Source organism: Hibiscus syriacus, unplaced genomic scaffold (assembly GCF_006381635.1).
Source record: "Hibiscus syriacus cultivar Baekdansim isolate YM2019G1 unplaced genomic scaffold, ASM638163v2 tig00111088_pilon, whole genome shotgun sequence".
NCBI classification, from domain to species: Eukaryota; Viridiplantae; Streptophyta; class Magnoliopsida; order Malvales; family Malvaceae; genus Hibiscus; species Hibiscus syriacus.
The window spans coordinates 632,056-640,929 of record NW_024062978.1 but is presented as its reverse complement, the minus strand read 5'-3'; the positions used below and the strand labels follow the sequence as shown (position 1 = coordinate 640,929).

The following is an 8,874-nucleotide window of genomic DNA, read 5'->3' as shown; positions in this document are numbered from 1 at the left end:
AGTAGAATCATCAACTGCGTGATGCAACGATTGTGGTGCGCTATTATCCACATCGGTCATTTCCGCTTCAGGTTGTAGAGATGAACTCCCACTCCCACTCGGTAGAGAGTATTCAGCTTTACCAAATCTTTTCTTAAACCTCAAAAATTGTCGCCTCTCTACTATTGTTGTGAGGAACGGCTTTCCATTATCCAAAAAATAAGCAAGGTAAGCCGAAGTCTCAAAATTAAAGTCGTCGTCTTGAATGGCGTCAAGAGTTGGCATGAATGAAGCCCTATTGTTCCAAGCATTAATGTAGGTTGCATGCTTCTCAACCCAATTAACGCTTTCTTTACGACGACCATCAAATCTGTGCAGGTCGTCATGCGTCTCAACCCAATTCACTGGACGACGACCATCTAAGTTTTGGAGGAGGTCATGATCCCATGGACTCCGCGGAATAGGTTGGTGGAAGTGGAATTGCCTCAGCACTCTATCCCCAAATTGGATTTCAACAAAAGCAAAATTGATCAATGGTGTAACAGCACACCAATATTGAAACCCATCTAAAATATCGTGCGGTATCAACGCAAATAATTCTTCATTCATGTATGGTCTCCAATTAAACTGTAAAATTATAAAAACAATAAAATTGATTTAAATCAAATAATATAGTTAATTTAAATAATAATTAAAAAATACAGATTATGCATACCTCCTTTTTGGCCTTAATGTCGATCTTCAACCTGAACTCTTTAATGTTGTTGTGCACCAACCCTGTGCCTTCAATTTTATGCCTCCATCTGTATATCAATCAAAACAAAAATAGAGACATTTTGTTCAGTAATTTTAATCAAAATAAATATTTTTTAATTAATATTTTATATTAAAATAGATGATTCATATTACCTTCCGGCAAGTGGAAAGTCAACCGCAGTCCGACTAATCGGTGTCAAAAACGGAAGTCTATGCCAAGCCCATGATTGTAGCAGCAACAGACATCCACCGATTTCTTCTGTATTATTATCATTCACGACTAATGACGCCTTGCACATCTCACGATACAAGAACGCCAATATCGCCGAACCCCAGCTATATTGCCTACAATTCTCAAAATTTGTTAAAAAAAGAAGATAATGAGTGTGAACATAACTACCAGATTTATCAGGCATCAAAATTCCCCCAATCAATTGTAATATATATGCTCGTGTTGCATATATAATTTCGTGCTCCGTACTATTTGGTTGAAGTTGAAATTCATTCTTCAACCATGACAACCTCACCCGCCACCCTCTACACTCTGGTGCTACGGGCGCTTTCCCAAGAAACAAGTTGCAAAGTTGTTCCACCTTATTAAACTCATGTGACATTACCACCGGCATCCCATTAGTTTGGACCCCGAGTTGCATTGCCACATCCTCCAAAGTTATCGTGCATTCGCCACACGGCAAATGAAACGTGTGCGTTTCTGGTCTCCAACGTTCAATCAACGCACTGATCAAACCTGGGACCAACTTGTAATCTCGCACAAATGTTATATACCAAAATCCAGCCTCTTGCAAATTTTCTTCTATCAGTGGGTGTGGCTTGGGCACTTTATGTAGTCGAAGACGAAGGACTCGCTGCTCGTCCTCCTACAATTAAATATTTCAAAAAAATTATCACAATCATAAAATAATATTCAAATATTTATTAATTATAATTCATTAAACAAATATTTTATTCACCATTATTCTCAAATGACTTGAAATATGCTCATTGTCAAGCCTCAACAGTGGAATTTGGTCAGCCATTGGAATGAATCTGTAAAAAAAATTAAACAACAATATTTAAAAAATCATTTAATATAATCTAATATAACTAACTAACTAATTTACAACACTAAACTTTAATATAATAACTTATAATATAATAAACTAATAAACTAACAAACTAAACATTTTAAAATATAAGTTAAACGTAAACGTTAAACCCTTAAACAACTAATAAAATATTCTTTTATATAACTAAAACTAACTAATAAACTATTTTTTCATTATAATATACTACTAATAAACTTACTAACTAATTTTTTATATAATATAAATTCAACAAACAAATATAACTTAACTATTTAACTAACACAAACTAATTAAATAATTTTTTTATATAACTAACTATTAACAAAACAAACTAATTAATTATTTTTTAACTATATAACTATCAAACATATACTAATTAAATAATTTTTAATTTATGTATACTATAACTTAAACTAACAATCATATAACCCTAAACTAACAAACTAATTAACTGCTTTTTTATTTACCCTAAACCCTAAACTAACAAATTAAACATTTATACTAATAAACTAATTTAAATATAAAAAATTTTACCTTATCTCCCTTTCTTCTTCTTACTTTCCTTTCTCCCTTTCTTTCTTTCTCGGCTGCAATCTCTTCTCCCTTTCTTCGGCTGCAATCTCGGCGACCAAGCTATGGCGACCAAGCTATGGCTGCAATCTCTTCTCCCTTTCTTTCTTTCTTTTATGTTCTCACGATAATGCACACCCCATATATAATTTAGGTGTCACCGGCTGCCTCAATTATTTCACCAATAATTATGCAATTGCAGCTATGATAGCAACTGATTTCACGCAGCAATGGTTCAATAATTGTACCAATAATTCACGGCTCAAATGGTTCACATGCATGCATCAATAGCTGTAGGCATGCAGCGGGGAGCAGGAGGGAGCACGTGAAGGAATCTCAGTTGTGGCTGCATGTGCATGCATGAGGTCTCTTGAGCTAGGACTACATGGGGACTACATGGCGACCTACTTGGTCGCCGGGACTACATGGCGACCTACAAGGTCGCCGGGACTACATGGCGACCTACAAGGTCGCCCAGACTGCATGGCGACCTCTCCATTGGCTCGTATGGCTCGTATAAGACTGCATGGCGACCTCTCCTCGTATAAGACTGCATGGCGACCTCTCCATTGGCTCGTATGGCTCGTATATGGCTTGTATGGCTCGTATGTCACCCCGTATGGGTCGTATGTCACCCCGTATGTCGCCTGGATTGCATGGCGTCCTACAAGATCGCCTGGATTGCATGGCGACCTATGGCCATCACTGTAGAATTCACCCCATTTCAACAATTAATCTGGGATGTGCATTATATCGTGAATAAAAAAGTTCGAGAACATTATCTCGTGAATTCACCCATTAGAACCCACCTCGTCCACGACTCTCGAGTGTTGAAGCATATAGTTATAAGTTAGCTTCAACGAACAATATAAATTTAGTAATTTAAATGGCATAAATTTTAGAATTCAAAACTCTGAAACATTTATGCGAACACTGTGAAGAACCGGTGAGCTGAAGACGGTGAACGGAAGTTAATGGAGGATCAAGAGAATTCTAGCAGAAGCTAAGACTAAGCTAAGACGGTGCATTAAACAGATACAAACACCCAAGTATTTATAATAGCCCAGGCTCAACTGACCTGGATCGGTTACAACAGAAACAACAACAGATTATTATACTCTATCAAACATAACATCACATAAGCCCCAAATGCACAAGAAACAAACTTTTATTCTACAAATTTATTTATTCAAATTCCATAAACTAGGAGGCATGAGTTTCGAGCATGGAGCAGCAGGTTGTGTAATAGTCTAGCAGGGCGGGTAGTAGCAAGGCTTATAACCACCACCGCCGGGGTACGTAGGATATCCGCTACCAGAAGGAATGGGATCCGGAAGATTTGTACCACCATAACCAATGGGGCGCGTAGGATATCCATTTCCACTGTTTCCGTATCCCCTGTTACCATAATACCCATACTTGGACTCTCCAAGGTTAGCTTTGGTTTTTTGGGTACCTGCAAATAAACCCATTTTGTCATTTAACCGAGACGACAAGTTAAAAACAAACAATTAGTAATTTAGGAGGTGCTAACCATGGTTCTTTTCGGTGGTAGCTTCGGCAAGGTCTCTGGCTGCCACTTTCGAGGAAAGGAGAAGCACAACAAGTGCAGCTAAAAGAGCAAGGAAAAGGAAGCTCTTGGAATTGGAACCCATATCTGATTTCCTTTCTTTTCTAAGGATGCTTAAAAGAAGGCAAACTCTGTCTCTATTTATAGGCACCGTGAGTCTGAGACGGAGTGTAACTAACGCACAAACATTACCCTTCCACGACGCAATGTAGGTGGGCCGTTGAAGAGTCGCCGAATAGTACATGAAACCGTCAATTTCTGCTGTGTAAAAAATCTAGAGCCACGCCAATGCCGTTGACGTCCGTCTCACCCCACAAACGTAAGATTATTATACCGTGATTTTCTGTGCGGTGTATACAGATTACCTTCATATTCATGTGATGTAATCCTTCAAATTAATTAAAATTTTGTAACTAAATAAAATATGAGATCATAAGCACGAACCAAATATAAAAATAATTGTTATTCTTTGAGGTCTTAAGTTCGAGTGTTAGGAATATCAACGGTATAAGTATTCAATGTCAAATGATAGAGAATTATCCATGAACAAATAATACCTTGTACTTATCTTATATTATACTTGTATGTTACTAGGGTTATTTACAAGATCATAAATATACAAATGAATTTATTATTTATTTATTGATATCGCCCATTTTCTCCAATATGTATGTTACTCTATAAGATCAAAATCGAATATTCAAGATCTCAACATCTAAATTATTATTTTTATGGCGAATTCAAATATATTATTTCATTTAATTTACTATTTATGATGATTTGATATGATAAATATTGAAATATTTAATTTATATTAATTTTATTGTGATTTAAAATATCAAGATAATTTATTTTATGTGAATTTTAAATATCGTTTCTACCATTATATATATATATATATATATATATATATTATGTAATTATGTGATATCAAATATTAAAAATTGAGGTTGAGGTCAACAAAATGTTAACCCATTTCATAGGGCGTATACTTTTCCGATTCTCTTATCCAAGTCAACACTCTTGGTAGGACTCGACTTCTCCTGGTAAAGTTAGTTTAGTCATCCGTTTGTCTTTGATTGATAAAAAACTGGGTAAATTACACTAGTTATCATTTAATTATTGTTACGTTTTATTTTGACTATTGATGTTTTGATTTCATCGGACCATTCAACTATTTAAATGTTTGAATCAAACTATCATTCTTAACTTTTAAGGGAGGAGGTTGCATGAAATTAGAAAAAATTGGTATAATTACATATTTGATCCTTAATATTTATATATTCTCATTTTGATCATAATTTAATTCAATTAAAATAAATTTAATCTCTAATTAGATGTCAATTCCTAATTGGAGTTTTTTTTTTTAAATTTTATTTACTTAATCCATTAAAATTTTTATCCAACAAGATGATGATACATGTCACCACACTATTAAAGAGGGAAAATAAATGGGAGAGAATGCACTAGAGAGGATCTGGACTTGGAACATCACCAGTTCACCACTCAAATGAACCACCATATTGTTTTGTACTACAATATTTTTTATATAATTTATTCCAGTTAATGACATAAAATATAAAAAATGACACCAAGGGGATTTGAACCTGAGATTAAAAGCATAAATAAATCCACATAACCACTAAATCAAAATTACATACTAAAAGAAAATTTTTAGTATGTTTAATATATTTTTGAATTTTGTTATGTAAAAAATATTTTTAAATTTTATTTATTAATTAAAATTTAATATTATATATTTATTAATTATAATTTAATATCATTATGGATTATTTTTCTATTAAATTATATTAATAATTTATACATTAAAAGTTATGAACTATTTTTTCTATAAAAACATAATTTATTATATATATATATATATATAACAATTAATAAACATATATAATATTAAATTATAGTTAATAAAAAAATTAAGAATATTTTTTATATTAAAAAATATGAATATATAAAATATATTAAAAAAATTCTTTAATAATATAATTTAATATTATATAATAAATTATAATTTAGAGGAATAATATATAACAAAATTTATGAATATACTAAACACATTAAAATTATACTTTTAAGTAAGTTATTTGACTTAATGATTATCGTGGTTTCATCTATAGTTTCAATTTTAGGTTTAAATCCCTATGATAATATTTTTTTCTATCATTAACTGGAATAAGTTATATAAAATCAAATAGGAGACTTAGTTGAGTGGTTCAAGCTGGGGGTTAACATCTAGGATATCTCAGGTTTAAACCCTTCTTAATGCATTATCTCCCTTCTATTTTCTCTCTTTAGTGAGACACGTGTCTCCACTTTATTGGATGAAAATTTTAGTGGATTAAATAAAAAAACCGTTGGGTTTAATAAAATACACACCGTCGTCACATCTAATTGAAGATTAAATTTATTTTAATTAAATTAAAGTATACCCAAATTAATAGAATATTAATGATCAAATATGCAATTATATCAAGTTTTTTAACTACCACGTCGCCTCCTCCATTAAAAACTAAAAAGTTACGTGGTCAAATTAATTAAATCGAAACATCGATAATTAAAATAAAATCTGACAATAATTAAATGGTCACTAGCTCTAGTTTATAATATCGTAGTTAGTTCTAGGGAACATTTATTGTAGATACTGCATAGAGCATATAAGTTTTGAAAAAAAAAATAACTTTCTTTTTAGTTTTTCATTGAATTAATTTATAATTACATAATTTCTTAAGAGATTAGATGATAAGATTGATTTTGGTGAAATTGAAAGTAACAATAAGATCAATTAACAATGAAATATATTTGAATGCAAATACTTATGCCTCAAGGTGCCATTAAACGGATCCAATATAAAACAACAAATATACGTTATACCATCAGGAATTATTGTTATTTATTGAGGACTTAAATTCGAGTACTATGTAAGTCAAGGGTTGATGTTCAATGTTTGAGACTTTGAACAAATACTATCTTGTATTCACTCCAAATTAATAAAATAAAATAAAAACTCATTATACTACCGAGCTTGCACACTCCAAAGGTTCGACATTCATGGTACAAATGAGTGACACCTACCTCTAATCAATCTCACCCTGGAGCTAATGCATGTTGTTCTTATCCATGCACATCCTACTTCATGCAAGGCTGTATTTAAACTACATCTTGTATGAAAGCACTAACATCTTTATCAAACACACATTTAAAGCATAACATATGTATTAAACATAGTGGCAAAATGCCCATGGTAAGCTAGCTTTCATTATTGCTGTTCATAGTAAATTTGAGATATGGAACGCGATTTCCGTAAAAGTAACAACATCCATCTAATAATGACATAATCAGCACTTATAAATACCTAATGGGAGAAACCCCAGATTTTGCAGGCTTCTTAACAGAGCATCAACCATATCTCTCTTGTATCATTTATGCAAATCATTCGAACAAAGGCAATTCCAAAACCCTAGATCTTATCGATGTCTTCATCTTCAAACTCGACATAATCATCTGCACCCCCTTCATCTTCCTCGTCGACAATGCCTTCATTGAGACGCGTGTTCTCGGGAAGCTCGCCGTATGCTTTCAAGAGCCTTGCTTCATCAGGCATGTACTTAAGGATCACATCAGCCTTGTCATCCTGATAGTCACGAAGTCCAACGAGAATTATATCACCAGCAGCGATCCAGACCTTCTTATGCATCTTCCCACGGATATGGCAAAGGCGCTTAGTACCATCGATGCACATGGCTTCACAACGGCCATTTCCCAGCATACGAAGCACTTGGGCATACTCTTGCCCATCTTCCTTGAATACAAGTTCACGCTTTTCATCGTCGGCTTCATTCTTTCCTCTCTTCCTGTTCTTTCCTCCCTTCCCCTTGTTCTTCGGCATGGTTTCTTCTTGCTGTTTGTACCTACCAGAACAAAGGTTCATTTACAATCACAAGCGCCAAATGCACAATATCATCACAAATGAAGATGGATATTGGCAATAACATCACCATACATGAAACAAACTAGACATTCTGATAATTCTCATCTCATGATAAATATTAAACAAGGATTCTTTAGGGTGAAAAATTAAACAAGGTTACTAAAAATTGGGAAATTTTATATATCTTTACTTTAATAGCAATAAAAAAAACTAATGGGGGAATATAAGCCATCAAATATTAAACATAGCATGCTTGAATTAGTCACATAAAGAAGTATTATATGATAAAGAAATTAAACAGAGTCTGAACCATCACGACACAACCACTAAATGATAAACTTTTGCAAAACAACAAAAGAAAAAGAAGTGAAATTTCATCAAGATCAATCTACCGCAACTGATTGACGAAAAATTGAAGCAGAAATATAAATCAAAATAGAGAAAATCAACGAATACCTTTCTGGGCTGCTGCGTTTAAAACGCTAAAGAGATGAAGAAGAATATAAAAGAGCAAATTGCTAGAAACGAATTTGATTCTTCCACTCCAAATTCCAAAATGTCAAAACCCTTGCTTAAGAATTCCGCTAAATATTGCATTCACATTCAAAACCTGGGTTTGGGTAACTGACCTGAACCGGGCCGCATGTTGTCACATCAAGTTGCAACTTTCTTCGTCCTCTAAATCTATATCATGGGCTTTCTATCACAGAGAAAACCCAACCATGGATAACAAGGGTCTTAGATGCCACTAATATAATATAAATATTTCCACTGATAAAATATACGAGATTAATTTCGATTTATTTACTGGAGTCATGAGTAGATTATAATTGTTGTATCGTCTAATGATTTTAAACATCGAAAAAAGGATAATTCTATTTTAAGGAGATTATATATATCTCAACATACTTGGTTGTAAACTCATTCAAAAAAATTACCTGTTCAAATGAATTTTGGGGTCTCATGTG

At 33.0% G+C, this 8,874-nt stretch overlaps 2 protein-coding genes across 2 annotated transcripts; both read right to left on the bottom strand.

Annotated features, from left to right (window-relative positions):
* Positions 1–3,417: 3,417 nt before the first annotated feature.
* LOC120152291 (glycine-rich cell wall structural protein-like) lies at positions 3,418–4,065 on the bottom strand. Its single transcript, XM_039164547.1, has 2 exons — positions 3,925–4,065; positions 3,418–3,846 (listed from the first exon to the last, which is right to left on the bottom strand). The coding sequence occupies exons 1-2, from the start codon at positions 4,043–4,045 to the stop codon at positions 3,641–3,643; spliced, it is 327 nt and encodes a 108-aa protein (XP_039020478.1). The 5' UTR covers positions 4,046–4,065; the 3' UTR covers positions 3,418–3,640.
* A 3,128-nt stretch (positions 4,066–7,193) lies between these two features.
* Positions 7,194–8,469, bottom strand: LOC120152193 (eukaryotic translation initiation factor 1A-like). The gene is made up of 2 exons (XM_039164464.1): positions 8,363–8,469; positions 7,194–7,886 (listed from the first exon to the last, which is right to left on the bottom strand). Exon 2 carries the CDS (start codon positions 7,862–7,864, stop codon positions 7,436–7,438), a length of 429 nt encoding a protein of 142 aa, XP_039020395.1. The 5' UTR covers positions 7,865–7,886; positions 8,363–8,469; the 3' UTR covers positions 7,194–7,435.
* Positions 8,470–8,874: the final 405 nt, after the last annotated feature.

Excerpts from the sequence above, each read along its gene's own strand:
- LOC120152291 (XM_039164547.1), bottom strand. The coding sequence starts at position 4,045 with ATGGGTTCCAATTCCAAGAGCTTCCTTTTCCTTGCTCTTTTAGCTGCA. Across the intron at positions 3,847-3,924 it reads TACCACCGAAAAGAACCATG|GTACCCAAAAAACCAAAGCT; the intron begins GTTAGCACCTCC and ends GTTTATTTGCAG.
- LOC120152193 (XM_039164464.1), bottom strand. The coding sequence starts at position 7,864 with ATGCCGAAGAACAAGGGGAAGGGAGGAAAGAACAGGAAGAGAGGAAAG.